At 39.1% G+C, this 20,872-nt stretch overlaps 1 protein-coding gene across 1 annotated transcript in view; it reads left to right on the top strand.

Moving 5' to 3' along the window:
- The window catches only part of LOC124621808 (stromal interaction molecule homolog), a 133,756-nt gene that overhangs the window by 8,554 nt on the left and 104,330 nt on the right, over positions 1–20,872 (top strand). The window contains exons 4-10 of the mRNA XM_047147245.1: positions 10,761–10,873; positions 17,036–17,151; positions 17,231–17,400; positions 17,484–17,636; positions 17,724–17,891; positions 17,975–18,075; positions 18,160–18,332. Coding sequence (XP_047003201.1) covers positions 10,761–10,873; positions 17,036–17,151; positions 17,231–17,400; positions 17,484–17,636; positions 17,724–17,891; positions 17,975–18,075; positions 18,160–18,332 — 994 coding nt within the window. The remainder of the gene's footprint in view (positions 1–10,760; positions 10,874–17,035; positions 17,152–17,230; positions 17,401–17,483; positions 17,637–17,723; positions 17,892–17,974; positions 18,076–18,159; positions 18,333–20,872) is intronic.

Raw genomic sequence — 20,872 nt, 5'->3', positions numbered from 1 at the left:
TTTCAAAATGTGGTGCTACAGAAGAATGCTGAAGATTAGGTGGGTAGATCACGTAACTAATGAGGAGGTATTGAATAGGATTGGGGAGAAGAGAAGTTTGTGGCACAACTTGACTAGAAGAAGGGATCGGTTGGTAGGACATGTTTTGAGGCATCAATGGATCACAAATTTAACATTGGAGGGCAGTGTGGGGGGTAAAAATCGTAGAGGGAGACCAAGAAATCAATACACTAAGCAGATTAAGAAGGATGTAGGTTGCAGTAGGTACTGGGAGATGAAGAAGCTTGCACAGGATAGAGTAGCATGGAGAGCTGCATCAAACCAGTCTCAGGACTGAATACCACAACAACAACGTATATATACACTCCTGGAAATGGAAAAAAGAACACATTGACACCGGTGTGTCAGACCCACCATACTTGCTCCGGACACTGCGAGAGGGCTGTACAAGCAGTGATCACATGCACGGCACAGCGGACACACCAGGAACCGCGGTGTTGGCCGTCGAATGGCGCTAGCTGCGCAGCATTTGTGCACCGCCGCGGTCAGTATCAGCCAGTTTGCCGTGGCATACGGAGCTCCATCGCAGTCTTTAACACTGGTAGCATGCCGTGACAGCGTGGACGTGAGCCGTATGTGCAGTTGACGGACTTTGAGCGAGGGCGTATAGTGGGCATGCGGGAGGCCGGGTGGACGTACCGCCGAATTGCTCAACACGTGGGGCGTGAGGTCTCCACAGTACATCGATGTTGTCGCCAGTGGTCGGCGGAAGGTGCACGTGCCCGTTGACCTGGGACCGGACCGCAGCGACGCACGGATGCACGCCAAGACCGTAGGATCCTACGCAGTGCCGTAGGGGACCGCACCGCCACTTCCCAGCAAATTAGGGACACTGTTGCTCCTGGGGTATCGGCGAGGACCATTCGCAACCGTCTCCATGAAGCTGGGCTACGGTCCCGCACACCGTTAGGCCGTCTTCCGCTCACGCCCCAACATCGTGCAGCCCGCCTCCAGTGGCGTCGCGACAGCCGTGAATGGAGGGACGAATGGAGACGTGTCGTCTTCAGTGATGAGAGTCGCTTCTGCCTTGGTGCCAATGATGGTCGTATGCGTGTTTGGCGCCATGCAGGTGAGCGCCACAATCAGGACTGCATACGACCGAGGCACACAGGGCCAACACCTGGCATCATGGTGTGGGGAGCGATCTCCTACACTGGACGTACACCACTGGTGATCGTCGAGGGGACACTGAATAGTGCACGGTACATCCAAACCGTCATCGAACCCATCGTTCTACCATTCCTAGACCGGCAAGGGAACTTGCTGTTCCAACAGGACAATGCACGTCCGCATGTATCCCGTGCCACCCAACGTGCTCTAGAAGGTGTAAGTCAACTACCCTGGCCAGCAAGATCTCCGGATCTGTCCCCCATTGAGCATGTTTGGGACTGGATGAAGCGTCGTCTCACGCGGTCTGCACGTCCAGCACGAACGCTGGTCCAACTGAGGCGCCAGGTGGAAATGGCATGGCAAGCCGTTCCACAGGACTACATCCAGCATCTCTACGATCGTCTCCATGGGAGAATAGCAGCCTGCATTGCTGCGAAAGGTGGATATACACTGTACTAGTGCCGACATTGTGCATGCTCTGTTGCCTGTGTCTATGTGCCTGTGGTTCTGTCAGTGTGATCATGTGATGTATCTGACCCCAGGAATGTGTCAATAAAGTTTCCCCTTCCTGGGACAATGAATTCACGGTGTTCTTATTTCAATTTCCAGGAGTGTGTGTGTGTCATATATATAAAAACAAAGATGAGGTGACTTACCGAACGAAAGCGCTGGCAGGTCGATAGACACACAAACATACACACAAAATTCAAGCTTTCGCAACAAACTGTTGCCTCATCAGGAAAGAGGGAAGGAGAGGGAAAGACGAAAGGAAGTGGGTTTTAAGGGAGAGGGTCATTCCAATCCCGGGAGCGGAAAGACTTTGGGGGAAAAAAGGACAGGTATACACTCGCACACACGCACATATCCATCCACACATACAGCCACAAGCAGACATATCCATGAACTACACCAGATTATCAGTCTACTACACTAACAATTCACTATACATGCAGTATGTACTTGTATTTTAGCTGTGTTAAATACAGTCCCTCGAAAAACTTCAAGTCGATTTTTTTCTGTAAATTTATGAAAAACATGAACAACCACCTATTTCTCAGTACTTTTTAACAGTTTTCCACACACTTTTCACTATGGAGCAGGAAGCTACCTCAGCCATTTTCGTGCTGGATATTAACAGCATGACAAACGGAGCATATCAGTACAGAGACAGTGACTGTACATGATTTTTGAAATAAAAACTACATAGCTAAAGCATGATTGAGAAAAACATTAATACCTTAGAATATCTTTGTTTCATTTAATGTAACTTAGTAAGATATCCGATACATAATTAGGAGCTACTTCTAAGAGCCTAACACCAGTGTATGTGTGTTACGGCTTCTGACCAATCATCACGTTCATGTTTGTTTAATCAGGTTTTTTATATGTCTGCTTGTGGCTGTATGTGTGGATGGATATGTGCGTGTGTGCGAGTGTATACCTGTCCTTTTTTCCCCCAAAGGTAAGTCTTTCCGCTCCCGGGATTGGAATGACTCCTTACCCTCTCCCTTAAAACCCACTTCCTTTCATCTTCCCCTCTCCTTCCCTCTTTCCTGGTGAGGCAACAGTTTGTTGCGAAAGCTTGGATTTTGTGTGTATGTTTGTGTTTGTTTGTGTGTCTATCGACCTGCCAGCGCTTCCGTTCGGTAAGTCACCTCATCTTTGTTTTTATATATAATTTTTCCCACGTGGAATGTTTCCTTCTATTATATTGTCTGTATTTTTCTTTAGCCTTGTTTCCATTGTCAACCACAATGTCAGAATTGCCTCTCTGATGCCTTTACCTTTTCTAAAGTCAAACTGATAATCTAACACATCCTCAATTCTCTTTTCCATTCTTCTGTATATTATTGTTGTCAGCAACAGATGCATGAGTTGTTAAGCTGATTTGCAGCAATTCTCACACTTAGCAGTTCTTGCAGTCTTCGGAGTTGTGTGAATGGTGTTTTTTCCAAAAGTCGAGTGGTATATTGCAAGACTTGTAAGTTCTACACACCAACACGAATAGTCATTTTGTTCCCATTTCCCCAAATGTTTCTAGAAATTCTGAGGGAATTTTATCTGTACTTTCTGCCTTATTTGATTTTTAAGTCTTCCAGGGCTCTTTTAAATTTTGATTCTAATACTCCTCTATACTGCCTCGTCTCTTCTTCTGTCATGTCGTCAGGCAAGTCCACCATCTCATAGAGATCTTCAGCGTATTCTTTCCATCTGTCCACACTCAGCTGTGCATTTAACTGTGGAATTCCCATTGCACTCTTGATGTTACCACCCTTGCTTTTAATTTCAGTGAATGTTGTTTTGCGTTTCCTATAAATTGTGTCATTCCTTCTGACAATCATTTCATATTCAATTTCTTCACATTTTTCATGCAGCCATTTCACCTTAGCTTCCATGCAGCTCCTATTTATTTCACTCTTAAGTGACTTGTATTTCCGTTTCCCTGAATTTCCTTGAACATTTTTTTTACCTCCTTTTTCATTGATCAACTAAAGCATATCTTCTGTTACCCGTAATTTCTACGCAGTTACTTTCCTTGTACAGATGTACTTTCCATCTTTTTAGAGATTCCCATTCCTCTTCAATTGAAGTGCTTATTGAGCTATACCTTATTGCTGTCTCTATAGCCTCAGAGAACTTCAAGTGTACATCTTCATTCCTTAGTACTTCCATATCCTACTTTGCATATTGATTATTCGTGACTAATCTCTTAAACTTTAGCCTACTCTTCGTCACTACTAAATTGTGATCTGAGTTTATATCTGCTCGTGGGTACATCTTACAATCCAGTATCTGATTTCTTAATCTCTGCCTGACTGTGATGTGCTTGAATTGAAATCTGCCTTTAACTCCTGATCTTTTCCAAGTATTCTGCCTCCTCTTGTGATTCTTTAACAGAGTATTCTCTATTACTAGCTGAAATTTATTGCAGAACTCAATCTTTCTTCTCTCTTATTCCTGGTACCAAGCCCATATTCTCCTGTAACTCTTCTACTCCTTCCCCTACAACCGCATTCCAGTCCTCCTGTCTATTAGATTTTCACCTCCCTTTACTTACTGAATTACCCGTTCAATATCCTCATACTTCCTTTATGTCCTCATCTTCGGCTCCCAACGTTGGCTTGTACATCTGAACTATTGTTGTCGGTGTTGGTCTGCAGCTGATTCCAGCAAAAACTTCCCAATCACTGAACTCTTCACAGTAACGGTCTTTCAGCCGTGCCTTCCTAATCGTAATGAATCGTACTCCCATTGTACCATTTTCTGCTGCTGTTCTATTATCCTGTTTCACCTGACCAGAAATCTTTGTCTTCTTTCCATTTCAGTTCACTAACCCCCACTATATCTAGATTGAGCCTTAGCATTTCCCTTTTCTGATTTTCTTGCTTCCTTACCATGTTCAGACTTCTGACATTCCACACTCCGACTCTTGGAACATTATCCATTCATAGGTTATTCAGTGTTGCTCTCATGGTCACCTCCCCCTTGGTAGTTCCCCATGGAGAACTGAATGGGGGCTGGTCCAGAATGTTTTGCCAGTGGAGAGATCATCATGACACTTTTCAATTAAAGGCCACATGTCCTGTGAATACACGTCAAGTGCCTCCAGTGCTGTGGTTTCCATGGCCCTCTGCATCCTCATGCCATTGATCAACGCTGATTCTTCTGCCATTAGGGGCTGTTTCTCACCACAAGGGAAAGAGTGTTCCCTGAACCTCTGTCCACTCCTCCATGCTCTTTGAGAAGGCCGTTGGCTGAATAAGAGGTGACTACTTATGCCAGAATCAGCCGCCACTGCTCATGATTTTTGTTCAAAATTTAAGTGTTGGTGGGGTCCGAACTTGAGGCTGAGGACATTTTTATTACTAATCAAAGATGCTACCCCCTAGCCCACAGTTGGACCCTCAGCTAAGTAAATCATTGTAAATATTAAAATATGCATTAGTTGCAAACTCATTTTGTTCATTGAGAAGTTTGTGGTTCTTTGCATTTCGCAGCAAAAATTTGAAGGTCTTCTAAAATGTCCAACCATCTGCTTTTATAGATGATATATAAAATTTTTAGTTGGTGGTCAGTGCTATCAATATCATGCCCCTCCTTTTGCATGTGTAAAACTAACAATTTTATCGCTGGCATAAATGTTCTTGTTTAATCTTACATCATTGGAACTGTTAATTTGGCCAGTATACCTTTATCTCAATTGCAGCATGATAGTTAGTAGTCCTCAGATTTCCCTATATTTATTACTCCTATGTGGCATGTTATGACGCACTCAAGTTTTTATGTTATCTTCAGTCCTGAACAGAATTTGAACTCACGTTCTTTGGAATAGGTGCTCAATTCTATCTGAAGTTTTACTGTGTCTTTCAAGGTGGTGTACTTGACCTTATCGGATGCCACCTTTGCATGCCATTTATTTCTCTTCTTTATATTCTCCTTAATTTTGTTGTATATTGTGTTAACTAAGTCCAGGTCATATTAGTTTGCTGCAGCGACCTTTCGTAATTTGTATAATTCTTTCTTCTTTTCTGTTTGGCATAGGGGAAGCTGTATTATTCTGCTTGGAATGGGTGTTAATAATGACAGCCAAACATGTCAGTTTTCTGTGTATCTGAAATGATTGTCTATTGTTTTTGTTGTGTATGGTCAGATCTAAAAAGTTAATCTTTCTGTCCACTTCATGTTCCATCATGAATTCGATCTTGGCATGCATGCTACTCATTTCCTTGGTCAAGTTTTCTATTTGCTTTTTGCTCCCTTTGTGAAGCACAGCTGAGTCATCAGTATATCTTTTGTAGTATACTATGTTGTTATGAATTTCTGGATTCATCTTGGAGGTTTTGGAAGTGTATTGGTTGTATTAAGAGTCTAAGCTTGCCAAGTATCTATTTGCAGGATATACATTAGACTTAACAGTTCTTTTATCTGAAAAAAAGGATTGCACTTTATCCACATACTGATAGTCACTTAAATCAATGGCTGTTTTTCCATTGTCTGACTGGACAATTAGCACTTTTATGTTCATAAGGGTGTTTTTTTTTGTTGATTATGCAAAACAGCCTTGCCACTCTAAAGTTGTTCCTTGACTAATCCACAACCATTGTAATCTGTAAGACATCCGTCAGTTATCTTATTGATGCCAACAGCTACTTCATTTCAGTCAGTCATGGTTAGGTTGATAAAGTGTGGGGTCACTGTGAAAGATCAATGAATTGATCTGTTGTTGATTGGTTACACCTAACATGAACTGTTCCACACAAAATCTTCAGTGTGCTTGCAGGTCCAATTGTGTTGCTGCCTGCTTACTAACCTGGAAAACACCAATTGGGTTAAATACACCCTCATTTATGTGATCATTCCGTGCGTACAAACATCATACTTGACATCTGTCATATGTCTGAACTTTGCAGACATACTGCGCAGGCATAGTTAGTCTTTGTCAGAATAAGTGTTTTATACAGGGTGTTACAAAAAGGTACGGCCAAACTTTCAGGAAAAATTCCTCACACACAAATAAAGAAAAGATGTTATGTGGACATGTGTCCGGAAATGCTTAATTTCCATTTTAGAGCTCATTTTAGTTTGTTCTTCCACCTACGCTCAATGGAGCACGTTGTCATGATTTCATACGGGATAGTCTATCTGTGCTGCTAGAACATGTGCCTTTACAAGTACGTGACAACATGTGGTTCATGCACGATGGAGCTCCTGCACATTTCAGTCGAAGTGTTCGTACGCTTCTCAACAAAAGATTTGGTGACCGATGGATTGGTAGAGGTGGACCAATTCCCATGGCCTCCACGCTCTCCTGACCTCAACCCTCTTCACTTTCATTTATGGGGACATTTGAAACCTCTTGTCTACGCAACGCCAGTACCAAATGTAGAGACTCTTTGTGCTCATATTGTGGACGGCTTTGATACAATACGCCATTCTCCAGGGCTGCATCAGCACATCAGGGATTCCATGCGACGGAGGGTGAATGCATGTATCCTCGCTAACGGAGGACATTTTGAACATTTCCTGTAACAAAGTGAAGTCACGCTGGTACGCTCTGTTGCTGTGTGTTTCCATTCCATGATTAATGTGATTTGAAGAGAAGTAATAGAATGAGCTCTAACATGGAAAGTAAGCATTTCCGGACACATGTCCACATAACACATTTTCTTTCTTTGTGTGTGAGGAATGTTTCCTGAAAGTTTGGCCGTACCTTTTTGTAACACCCTGTATATATGGGATTCAACCACTTTCGAGCCGTTTCTTACTGAACTGAACATGTGCTTTAATATTAACTAAGGTTTTACTGTTATTTAAAAATCTAAAGAATGTCCTTACTGCCTAACTTGGTATGCTTGCATCTGCCTTGAGTACCCACTTTTGTAGTCAGAAGCATTCTGTCATTGATTTTTCTTTTCCATAGGGAAAGCAAGGGTCATTCTTTAAATATCATAGAAGGGGTTAAAATTATGCAATCTATTAGTTGTTTTCAACACCAAACCCTAAATGAACAAATGGGGCACCATAGCCTTATGGAAGTTAGTTGATGTAATACTGAGTTGTTCTTTTACCTAGTCCCCTTCTTTCCTCCAGGGTCTTCACATTTCCTCCTCTTCTGTCCCTCAACCCCCCCCCCCCCCCTCCCACCCCCACCCCCCTCAACCCAGCCTTCTAAAAAAAGCACAATTGTAAAACAGTTTTACAAAACAATGATTTTAGAATTTAATTTTTAATTTTTTTATTTTTTATTCAAGGAAACATTGTCAGCAAATCTGTTCCTTCACCATGATAAATGCACGTTTTAGGTCATGAACACCCATGGTTTAAGAGTTCTTTTTAGGTTAGCAAAACTTACGGGTGTTAATAATGAAAATAATGTCAGCTGACATTTACCATTCATGCATTGCCCCAAAGACTTCAGATCACGAGCACATGCACAAGCTGTCTATAGGCTAGCATGTTAACTTTCATGCCATAAGTAAGAGACAGCATACAGTGATGTCCCCTGTTCCGTGACTGCCTGTAGACTGGAGCAGTTACGTTTTTTTCATGTTCTATTTTTCTGTCAGTAAGCTATTTACGTGACACATTTTGGTCAGGTTACTTAGAATCTCTCTGTTGTGCTGCAACAACTCCTTGTTTTTCACAAGCTCACCGCATATTGGGTCTTAATAGTTTTTCGTAATAATTTCGGCTTAGCAGTGGATCACTACTATATAATTTGTTTACGTCCCATCCACCATATTGGATTAGAATCCATGCATTCATCTATTTTAATTTATGACTTACCACCTTCTAGTGGTGTTTTATTTGGACACACAACAAATATTGGGCACGAAGTTCCAAGCTTTTCAGCTCAATTGATTTAGGTACCCAAATACAAATAGTGTAACATTCTTATGTCAAATCTTTTAAAAGTTTTTAAAAATTTCTAAAAAAACCATAAAATATTTGTAGATAAGTATGATATCAGTTGATGTCTTAGAGTTGTTATTCCTTCTTGATTTATTGTTATATAGATGTTCACCTCAAGATGTGACTCCTAGTGCCGTGAAACCGGAAGTGATCTAAAAATAAATGACTAAATACAGATCAAACAGTTTATTAATATCCAAGATGATTACTCACTCATAGGTGTGGTTGGCCCTATCTACAAGGTTGTCTCCATATAAAAACAGTTCACCAAAAATTGGTGAAGATTAGGATGAGAAAGACATTGAACATTTCTGGTTGTTTGCAGATTTCGTTGTTACATAACTGATGCATATTGGAATGAATTGTGTACAAATGTCATCAGAGAATAAATACAGAATGAGACGGTTGTAAGGATTCATATTAGATTAAACAGATGTGGAAAATGGTACAGCGAATACTGTTTTAAGGATCCACAGCTAGAGGAAAACCAAAGAAAACCTACTTAATGTGTTGAACGCCATATAGAGTCTTAAACACAGTCAAAACACTGTAGCTCAAACTATTTCAGTATTTGTAATCCACCCAAGGGTTTTAAATTGTCATAAACTCAAATTATTTATAATGCTTGATCTTTTCTGATGAAGCTGAATCATAAAATCTCTATTAAGAGATGGTGGAATGAATTACGGCATTTTACACTATAAGAAAATGATACTTATATAGTTTCCAGTCATAAATTATGCATAAATTAAGTAACGTAAAAGCCATTATTTTTCATAACAAGCAGTGTCTTATGTAACTGCCTCTGAAAGCAGCAATGTGGAAAGAGGCTTAAAATGTGGTAATTGCTCCCCACAAAATGTGGATGTTGATGAAAGACAACATACCATTATGTGAGATGATGCTACATTTAGTTAATAACAGTATGAACTTGATTATAACTGCTATTACTGTCCTTTGGGAAGATGTTGCAAATTTCAGGCTTTAATTATGTTCAGCAAGATACCTGATCTCCCCACCCCCCTCCCTTCCAAAACCCCCTATCCCCTCATCCCATCCCTGCATCTTAAGTGTCGGTGACAGGATAAAGATCTGGAGATCCTACTGTTTGTTTCAGGTTGAGATATTGGAACTGACAGAACATGCACAAACAAGATGTTGCGTAAGCAGTTGAGTTTTCTCATATTTGAGAGTGCTTTTCCCCTCATTCCTGGGCAGATTGCTCTGATCTGCCAGAAGTTTTTTTATTTATATGCCTCAAAGTGAGGTCCCACCAAAACATGCTTCTGTAGTTCAATTTTTGGGGAGTTTTGAATAGTTTCTCTCAGAGTCAGTTTTTCCAGTAATAACTTTTGGAACAAAATGAGATGTGAGGTGTTACTACAACCAAATGGATTTCATTAACCAGATACTGCTTGGTTTCGAAATTCACTATTATTCCATTGTACTAGTTAGATTGTTTTCAGTTTCATTTACATAAGGTTAGCATTTATTTAAGTGTAAGAAAGAACTGTAACATTTGCTATTTTCTAAGATTTTCATTATTTCTATTAATACAGCTGTAGAATTTATGTTCGTGTCTAATACAAAAAAAAATACAGAGAAATTAACATACACGGTTACAAACTCTGTTTTTGTTTTTTGTTATCTGTGTACTCAGATGTGTGGATAACTGATGATATTGCTGTTTGTAACATGATTCTGATATATGTTTGTATATACTGACACTAAGAAGGTTAATTATATATATATTTAGTTGTCACGCAACATATATTCTCAACATGTTTACTGTGCAAAACAGTATGATTCGTGGTGGTTATTAATGGCGCTTTTATTTTTTAGTTCCAAAATACAAGAATATGAGTAATTTTAAATTGTGTTAAGTAATCATTTCATGCCTTGTGCCAGTTCAAACTAAAGTACTGAATCCAGTCATTCATTTAACTGTTACATTCCTAATAATAGCTATGAATTCCTGTAATGTTTTGTGCTGTAATGTTGTTTTCATTCTTAAATACAAGTTGACCTAAGAGCTTTTGAGTTTGAAACAATGAAAATACGCTGAATGTAGGAAGAATGGTGGTTTTGACCTTGAGAAAATGCAGTTTCATTTGTCATGCCAGTTCATTTTCTCACAAGTTGTGCAACTCTAATGTGAGTGGTAACATTCCCTTTAGGTTCATAACTGGACTGCAGAACAAACTGCTGAGTGGTTAGCAACAAATGTTGAGTTACCACAGTACATTCCAACATTTATCGTGAACAGAGTTACAGGAGCAACTCTGCCAAGGTAGGTTGAAATGAGACTTACATATTAGAGCTGCAAATTTTAAATTTATTATTCAAGCTAAATCTCTCTCTCTCTCTCTCTCTCTCTCTCTCTCTCTCTCTCTCTCTCTCTCTCTCTCTCTCTCTCTCTCTCTGTGTGTGTGTGTGTGTGTGTGTGTGTGTGTGTGTGTGTGTGTGTGTGTGTGCGTGCGTTTTTTTTTTTTTTTTTTTTTTTTTTTTTTTTTTTTTTTCCAAGAAAGTTTAAACATTTGTTTCCTGTGTTGAAAGTGGTCATTTAAAAATTTGCATCAGATAGTTTACCTGTTGTATAAGATTCAAATTTTATAAACATATAGGTATAAAAAGTAGATAGCTGTCAGTTTCCGGAATACTTGGTAAGAAGATTCTATTGGCCATGCAGTATGTGTATCTAACAAACTTCTCTCTGCAGTTTCAATATCAGAGGTATGAGTAACAAACATAAGTAATGATGGATTCAAAGTAATTGGCATTAGGAGCATGTAAAGGCTGTTTCATTATTTTATACAACACTCCCATAGCATGTCTTTTAAATTAGCGGCAGTGTTGTGTGCATTTTTCACAAAATGTTAATGCCATTTGGAAAGAAAAGAAAGTTAGTAACTATTGCAAGAAATGGAAATTAATAGAATCTCAGTAAATCACCACCCCACTGCAGTATCCTGTTACGCAGGAGACTGATTCTTAGTGTTCCTGTATGGCAGTTGTAGTGTCTTCTGGGGAAGGCCACTTTCCCACCACGAGTGCTGCTCACTCTCCAGCTTGTAGATAGACCACTATTTGATCACACCGTCTCTTTTCCATTTGCAAATGGTACATGGAAATGACAATAGTTATTAAACCTCCATATTGGCTATAATTCCTTCAACTTTCTCATTGTGGTCATTTTGTGATATGTAAGAGCGAGAAAATACAGGACAAGTCGGAAATAACTGTACACCTTTGGAATGATATAGAAATTTCTTGAGATAACTTACAGAATCAGTAGATGGGTCATTTTGTTGCACACAGCCTCAGGTTTGATTCACATAGTGAATCCGTACACAATTCCGCTACTGGGAGTGCCAGCATTGCGCATATTTAAAATGGCTGCTTTCACAGGTGCAAAAGTGTGCTTGCTGTGTGTTTTGATGTCATGAAATGAACTCTGCAACAACATATTGATGAAAATTACTGAAATGGGATGGTTTTCTACGTGGACTGGCTGCGAAGAGCCAGTTGCTTGGCCACATCGCACCCCAGAATTCATGCCAATGGATTTCTTTATTTGGGGTTTATTAAAGACCGTGTGTGTGTTCCTTCTGTAGCAAACAATATAGTCAAACTGCAAAATCAAATCTATGCTGCTATTGCACAAGTTACGCCCAATTTGCTGCAACGAGTGTGGGAAGAAATTGATACTGGTGGTATGTTTGCTGCATCACAAATGGTGGTCACATCAAACCAAAATGACACTTGACACTTTCATGTGAAACTTGAGGTGGTTTGCTACAAAATGACATCTTCCAATTCTATAAGTTATCTCTATAAGTTTCTACTTCATTCCAAAGTTCCTTTTTGACTCACCCTGTAATAGTGCCTATGTCTGCAATGCTGTAAATCACATGGAGGAGCATAGCTAGCTGAGTTTTGCAAGATCTCTTTTTGTATATCTGGATTGATTTTTATAAAGGAAATTTTTGTTCTACAAATATGTCATAGTACATGAGCATAAAACATCTTAGCAAGATGTATGAGACAGGTGAAATACCCTCAGACTTCAAGAATAATATAATAATTCCAATCCCAAAGAAAGCATATGTTGACAGATGTGCAAATTACCGAACTATTAGTTTAATAAGTCAGGGCTGCAAAATACTAATGTGAATTCTTTATAGGTGAATGGAAAAACCGGTAGAAGCTGACCTCGGGTAAGATCAGTTTGGATTGCGTAGAAATGTTGGGACATGTGAGGCAATATTGACCCTACGACTTATCTTAGAAAATCGATTAAGGAAAGACAAACCTATGTTTCTAGCATTTGTAGACTTAGAGAAAGCTTTTGACAATGTTGACTGGACTACTGTCTTTCAAATTCTGAAGGTGGCAGGGGTAAAACACAGGGAACAAAAGGCTATTTACAATTTGTACAGAAACCAGATGGCAGTTATAAGAGTCGAGGGACTGAAAGGGAAGCAGTGGTCCGCAAGGGAGTGAGACAGGGTTGTAGCCTATCCCCGATGTTATTCAATCAGTATATTGAGCAAGCAGTTAAGGAAACAAAAGAAAAATTCGGAGTAGGAATTAAAATCCATGGAGAAGAAATAAAAACTTTGACAGAATTGCGTAATCGGCAAACCTCAGACAGCAAAGGACCTGGAAGAGCAGCTGAACGGAATGGACAGTGTCTTGAAAGGAGGATATAAGATGAACATCAACAGAAGCAAAACAAGGACAATGGAATGTAGTCGAATTAAGTCGAGTGATGCTGAGGGAATTAGATTAGGAAATGAGACACTTAAAGTAGTAGACAAGTTTTCCTATTTGGGGAGCAAAATAACTGATGATGGTCAAAGTAGAGAGGCTGTAAAATGTAGACTGGCAATAGCAAGGAAAGCGTTTCTGAAGAAGAGAAATTTGTTAACATAGAGTATAGATTTAAGTGTCGGGAAGTTATTTCTGAAAGTATTTGTATGGAGTGTGGCCATGTACGGAAGTGAAACATGGACGATAAATAGTTTAGACAAGAAGAGAATAGAAGCTTTCGAAATGTGGTGCTACAGAAGAATGCTGAAGATTAGATGGGTAGATCACATAACTAATGAGGAAGTATTGAATAGGATAGAGGAGAAGAGAAGTTTGTGGCACAACTTTACTAGAAGAAGGGATCGGTTGGTAGGACATGCTCTGAGGCATCCAGGGATCACCAATTTGGTATTGGAGGGCAGTGTGGAGGGTAAAAATCGTAGAAGGAGACCAATAGAGGGATACACTAAGCAGATTCAGAAGGATGTAGGTTGCAGTAGGTACTGGGAGATGAAGTTTGCAGAGGATAGAGTAGCATGGAGAGCTGCATCAAACCATTCTCTGAACTGAAGACCACAACAACAACAAAACATCTTTAATTCTAAAACTGATACACGTCAGTGAAGTAGGCATCTGGTGCTCCCCTGCACTTCTTGAAAATGTGTATGACCTGCACTTTTCCCCAATACATAGTTACGCTTTGTTACTTCAGTACCCTGGAATAAATTGCTCTTTCACATAATCCAGGTAGAATCACACGGGTATTTCGTCTGATCCAGGAACCTTACCACTACTATGAAGTTGTGATTGCTTTTCTGTTCAGTAATCACTTCTCCCAATATTTGCCACTTTGGTGTTCATGCAATGATTGAAAGGAGGGAGCATATTAAATATCTACTCTGCTGGAACTGTTTTGGAAGACCAGATTCAGTATTTCAGCCCACTGTCTGTCATCATCCATTTCTCTGGTCATTGTGGTCAGTGATTGACTTAAATAGATGATTTTGTAAAAAACTTCATAGTGTTTTTAGTCAGGTAGTTTGGCAATATTTTATTTTCAGACATTGAAAACATCTGTCTGTGCTCTTCCTTGTACTCATTTTTGATTTGTCCAATCCCCCCCCCCCTCCCCCTCCCATGTGTTGACTTCTCTTAAATCTGTGATGCTATTTTTGCTGACACAGGTAGATCCATGATGACTCTTTTGCATCCCAGAACCTTGCTCATAACATACTTGTCTAAGGTGTACCGAACAATGCCTTGAATTTTACCCATTTGTGCTCCAGCACTGGATATTTGGTGTTGGCTACTCACTCTGTAATTTGCATCTTGTTGCAAAAATGTTTTATTACCTTCCATAATAATCCTTATAACACATGTGTGGTCCACATTATAACTGCTTAATTTATTTGGTAAGACTTCAGCTTTTTTATTGATTCCAAATTTAATGTGAAGCTTTAACCTCGAGGACTTCTTCAAATAGTTGACTATTACTAAGTATTGAAGACTTGTGGCAGTCGCTCGCCCCCCTCCTCCCCCCCCCCCCCCCCCCCTCCCCCTCTGCGAAGTGTGCCATTTGCAGTTTGAACTCATTACATGAAAATCATGTATCTAGGATAATTGAAAACCTTTTCAGAAGAACTGGGCCTATTTATTGCCATTGCTGTGTATTAGTGGTGTGTTTGTGTGTGGGGGGGGGGGGGGCGGTATTAGTTGAAAGTTGATTGCAGTAGAAGTGCGGAATTAGTTTGAAATTGAGAAGTTGCATTGATGAAAGATCTTGTACTTTGTAAAAGTGTGGTAATAAAATTGAATGTTATTTCAGCAATGTTCTCTGTTTGCTTACACCAGTGAGTGTTTATGGCTGTACTCTTTTAATTATTTTTATTACATCCAGGACTTCACAATGTAGTATTTATATATACAGTAGTTTTAATAACACTAGACGAACATTCAGTTGATTATGATATTCATTTTTCATTTATTTGGTGAGCTTCGATTTGAATACTCATAATGGATGATGCTGTAGCCATTTCCCTCCCCCCCCCCCCCCCCCTCTCCCGCTGTACTATAGTGAGCCACCACCCTGTGTAATGAAGAGGCTGTGACATGAGATTGCAGCCTGTTGTCACCACTCAATGCCATAAGTTGCTAACCAATGACCATTAACATTTAAGCATAGGGCACAGGAAACCCTCATAGGCATTTCTTCGCCGGCCATTGTCAGTCCGTAATGATGCTGGTGCTACGGTTGCAGGTTCAAATCCTGCCTCAGGCATGGATGCGCATGATGTCATTAGGTTAGTTATGTTTAAGTAGTTCTAAGTCTAGGGGACTGATGATCTCTGATGTTAAGTCCCATAGTGCTCAGAGCCATTTGAACCTTTTTTTGCATTGCTTCTGCCGGCAGCCCAGGCGTAAGATTTATTAACATTCATTGCTGAGCAGATCTTTGCATTCGCACTTCTTAAATGGCAACAGTAAAAGCTCTCTCCTATTGGTTTGAATAAATGAAGCCTTCTGAATACAAACGCCTTTCACACGAATTTGATAATTTCAGAATTTGCTAATGGCATTATGAATGTTACTGTATCTTGTGTGTGCCTTTGTTGTTCAGTCAGTGACAACACTTGAAACTTATGAATTCAGGATCGTGATATGCATCAGAGTAACAGCTTTATCTACTGATACAGTGCTTATAATGAAGCAATATAATATTAATTTGGATGCTTGCAAACATCAGTCACTGCAAATTGTCCTACAGAATAGTAGAGATCACATCAGAAAAACTACAGTGTACCAGATGCAAAGAGTCAAATGTACTTTCACCAGCAGAATAATTACTGATGCGCTTTAACACATTTAAAATGTCACATCCAGTAAAATTGCTGTTCCTCAGTGCCTTAGAGCCATGCAGCTAGTTTAGTCGTGATACCTCTCTAATGTCATAATCTCATAATAGATCTTTGTTTTCTGCATTCAAGGTTGTTTATCTTAAAAGGTATGTTTTCTTGCCTATATAACTTTTATAGTGCAGCTATTATTGATCTTTTGTTACATAGCTTGAACAAAAAGATTTCTGTTTTGCTTACTCAGTTCTGCCGCTTTATTCAGCATGACTGTATTGGTTTTAGTGGCACTAATTTTGTTAATGAGTCAACTAATTTCAAACCAATTCAGATACTATAGAAACCATTACATAGTTTGTATAAAATCTTGTTTATGCAATTATGTTGCATCACAAATTAATCAGTTTCATCATATCTGCAATTTGTGTAGATTGTTTTGCTTTGTTCTCATTTTACTCTTTTACCACAGCACTTAATTTTAAGTGGCTCTAATTCACTACATTATGTTGTTGACTAGAATTTGAAAGAACATTTCTAAATATGCCACAGAGAGTTAACTAAATTTGATGTTCAGTAAAGTGGACAGCAGTATGATAATCCTTTATGTGAATATATTGATCATTTAATTTATTTTTAAAGCATGTCAATCTCAACTGTTCAGTAAGCTCATTCTTTACATCTGCAAGACAACAATGCAGAAGCAGCACACGTAGGGTTGAAATCTTTCTATAGTATTGAAACTGTTATCATTTGAGTCTCAAAATTACTGTCATCAAATCTCTGTTTTACAGACTAGCAGCTAATAACATGCATTACTTAAGCAATGTTCTGGGAATTAAAGATCCCATTCACAAACAGAAAATTGCACTAAAAGCTATGGATGTTGTACTGTTTGGCCCACCGAAAGGTATTTACTTTTTTGTTGTGGAAATACAGAGCCCTTTGTAGTACTAATCATATAACTTAATATATCTATCTGTTTCTAGATTACAGCCATGGAACAAAGGACATCATCCTCATAACTCTCTTACTTGGAGCACTTATTGGATGTTATTATGCGTATCATCAAAATAAGAACTCTAAGAAACATCTAAGACGCATGATGAAAGACATGGAGAGTCTCCATAAGGCAGAACTTGCATTGGATAAATTGCAGGTATGTTTTTATTCCCTAATTTTCAAGTCTTTAGTATGGTGACATATTAACCAAGTTTTAATTTTGAACTCTTAACTATTTAGAAAGAGCTTGAGCAAGCTAGGTTTGAACGGGCTTGTGTGACGACAGAGAAGCAGAATCTGGAAAAACAACTACTAGAACAAGGTTGTGATAATCCTGAGATGCGGACATCTTATTCTGATCTTGAGGTTTCACAACTGAAAGCTGAAATTGAGGTCAGTAGTTGGGATTTTCCTCTGACATTTCTGAAGCTTTGTTTTCAGTTGAAAATTTCACAAAAATGAAATATTTTACCTGTCCAGATGTTGCGCAGAGAGCTTCAGAGAGCAGAAGGTGAATTAGAAGATCGTTGTTGGTCACCTCCGGTAGGATTGCAGCAGTGGCTACAACTTACTCATGAAATAGAAAATAAGGCTTATATTAAAAAAAAGCTTTCAGCAGAGAAGCAACTTCAGCAAGCAAGAGAAGCAGTAAGTTGAAAAATTTTAACCATTGTTTGTTGTAATGTGAAGAAGGAAGTGATGATAATTTTCTGTCTCAATTTTCTGTGCAGTGTGAGAAGCTTAGAAAGAAAAGATCAAGTTTGGTGGGAGCTTTTGTATCAACTCATGGGAAGTCTATAGATGATGTTGATAGAAGCATTGTGGAAGCAAGGTGAAGTAACGTTGTGTGTCTTATCATGAAACATTTATTCACAGAAGGCACTTAGCAAATTTGTTCTATCTCACTTGTGTGCAGGACTGCCTTAAATGAAGTTACACAGGAGCTGAAAGAACGTGTCCACCGTTGGAAGCAAATTGAGCTGCTATGTGGTTTTAATATTATCAATAATAGTGGTCTCCAGTACCTGGAAAATGTTTTATATAGAGGAACAGCAAATGGAAAAGGAGGATCCAGTGGTGGGCTAAGGGGTGAGTTTTAGCTCAAACAAAAATCACATAAGTATATGTCCCATGTCTTGTCTTTCTCAGCTGCACAGTGCAGTATAGTTATTACTAACTTATCTGTTAGCATTTGAAAAATTTCACTTCAGTGCCTGCATTAATTGTGTGATCTGCCATGAACACACTTTGGCTCTGGAAAATTTTGTTATACAAAGTTGTTGCTTAACTTTTACATTTGTACCCATGAAGAAACTATAATGGATCACAGTTCACAATACTTAAAACGATTTGTATAAGTCAGTTGTTCTTAGATTAACACAAAAAATGGATTTGAAACAGTATGAACTTTAATGTCCACATGGTATAGATTATTTCAGAGTGAACAAAACTCAACTTGCACTAGCAAAATGTTGCAGATAAAGTTGAGGGTAATTGTAATTGCCAGATCACAACTTGTTAAGACTAGAAAAGAATTGTTTTAATGGGTTTAGTTTTGTGCAAATACAGGATCAAAAGAAATAAATATTAAAGAAATGATCGTTGACATCCCCATTCTGCTGAAGTTCAAAATAATTGTATTGATCTGTTGGGTTGAGAAAAATTCCAGTGGTATGAATAATGATTGCAGCTAATAATTCCTGTAGGTGACTCATTCTTAATGGAAAAAAAGTTTCAGCAGAATAAGAAAACAAAATTGGGTCTGTTTGCACTGAACAGTTAAGTATACAGTGTTTGACAGCAGCTAATAATGACTGAACATCTCTTACAAAAATGCTTTCTAGCCTTGAATAACAATTACTACCAAATACTTGACGAGTCAGTGAACACAAAACCAGAAAATTATAAGTACCGAATGATGAAATGTGCTGAAATTGCTGTGACAACTTACATGCGTGTACAGAAATAGTAAGCACCTGTAGGTCAATCGGCAAATTTATGTCTATTGCCCATGAAGTGAATCATGTTGTACCACTGGTTTCATGCCTCAATGTGGACCTGTAAGGTCTATGTTTGATCCCAGGTCAGAATTAGGTTTTTTAATTGTCACTTATCACTTGTTTCACCTCTGGCAGTGTTTCCAGTAGGGAAAATACCAAGCTGCACAATGGACCAGAGTCCAATGTGAACTGTAGATCCACGTATCTGGGTGGGTACGTCATTTCAAATATTGGGGGAAACTAAAGGCATAACATCTCCGAAAGGAACATGCACAATAAATCAGGTTCAAGCCAACCTTCGCTTTGATAAGACATATGCTTAAACAGTCAGTACAAATGTATACCTTTGCCATACCCTCCATTTCTAATTTTTTTTCATTGTTGAGTAACAATGGCTATGACTGCAGCTCATGGCCATGTCGTTAGTGTTGCTGCCTCTAGATCATGGTGCCCATGGTTCAATTCCCAGCTGGGTCAGAGATTTTATCCACATGGGAGTTTGGTGCTGTGTTCTCATCATCAGTGACACACAAGTTGGCTAAGTGGCATCAAATACAGGCTTGCTCTTGGCTGCCAAACAACCCCACATGAAGTCTCCTGCTCAATAACGCCGTACGATCATCATTTTTTGTTTCAAACAATGGTTTTAAAACTTGTGAGCTATTGAAACTTCTGTCCCCTCAGAAAGTTATGTAAATCCACGGCCATTGATCCAAAAATGTATGTTTTCAGCATACTTAGGTAACAGCTGCAGGCCTGTTGCAGCATAATGACACAGTCAACAACAGTTTGTTCTCACTCAGATCAGTTATGGCACCTAATGACCAATACTGGTGGATCTGAATTATCAGCAGTTAAACGTTGCATTCTCTGCAGTACTTGTCTTCAGGATAATTGTGGTAACACTAAGTTTTGAAGCCACAGCATCTAATTGTATGACTTATTTTCATAGCATTCTGAGCCACTATGATGGGTAGCGTTCTGTGTTCAAGCTGAGAATTATATGGTTTCCTTTCAATCACTTTGCGGATTTCTATTTCTATGTTGGTTGCCCTGGAGAAATTTGTCCACTTATTTTCTTTTATCTTTGCAACACAAAAGCTTCCATAATAACACTGTGTAGCAAAGTACAAATAATATCTATGGTGAAAGCATGATACATGTAATGGCTAATGTACTGGCATTAACAAGTGTGTGTCATGCTGATTCAGATCAACACAGAGAAATTGTGAACTGGGTTCATTTTCTGAAATGAGGTTAGAACGTATCTTCAGTGACATATATACACTCACGTGTTAGCCTGTTGAACAAGGATTTACAACCACAAAAATTTTTGCTTGAAAACTCTCACTTAACCAGTTATGATAAGTTAGAAAAGGTTTTGAATATAACATATTTATTTTTGTATGCAGTGCAGTGAGAAATTAAATTAGCTGTATATGCTATGGGAAAGAGAACACTTCTGCAATCGAATCGAATAGTTCATTATTCATGACTGGGACCTTTTAGGAGTTACACTGTTTGTCAGTATGACAGTCTTCCATAGGATGGGCAAACGCACAATTTAGCACATTTTTCACTGCCATATGGTAGGTGTGCCGAACACATGCTTCGCTTTTGCCACTGAGA

This window comes from Schistocerca americana, chromosome 7, assembly GCF_021461395.2.
Source record: "Schistocerca americana isolate TAMUIC-IGC-003095 chromosome 7, iqSchAmer2.1, whole genome shotgun sequence".
In the NCBI taxonomy this organism is placed as follows: domain Eukaryota; kingdom Metazoa; phylum Arthropoda; class Insecta; order Orthoptera; family Acrididae; genus Schistocerca; species Schistocerca americana.
The sequence above is the reverse complement of the archived record's forward strand: the minus strand, read 5'-3'. Positions and strand labels throughout refer to the sequence as shown.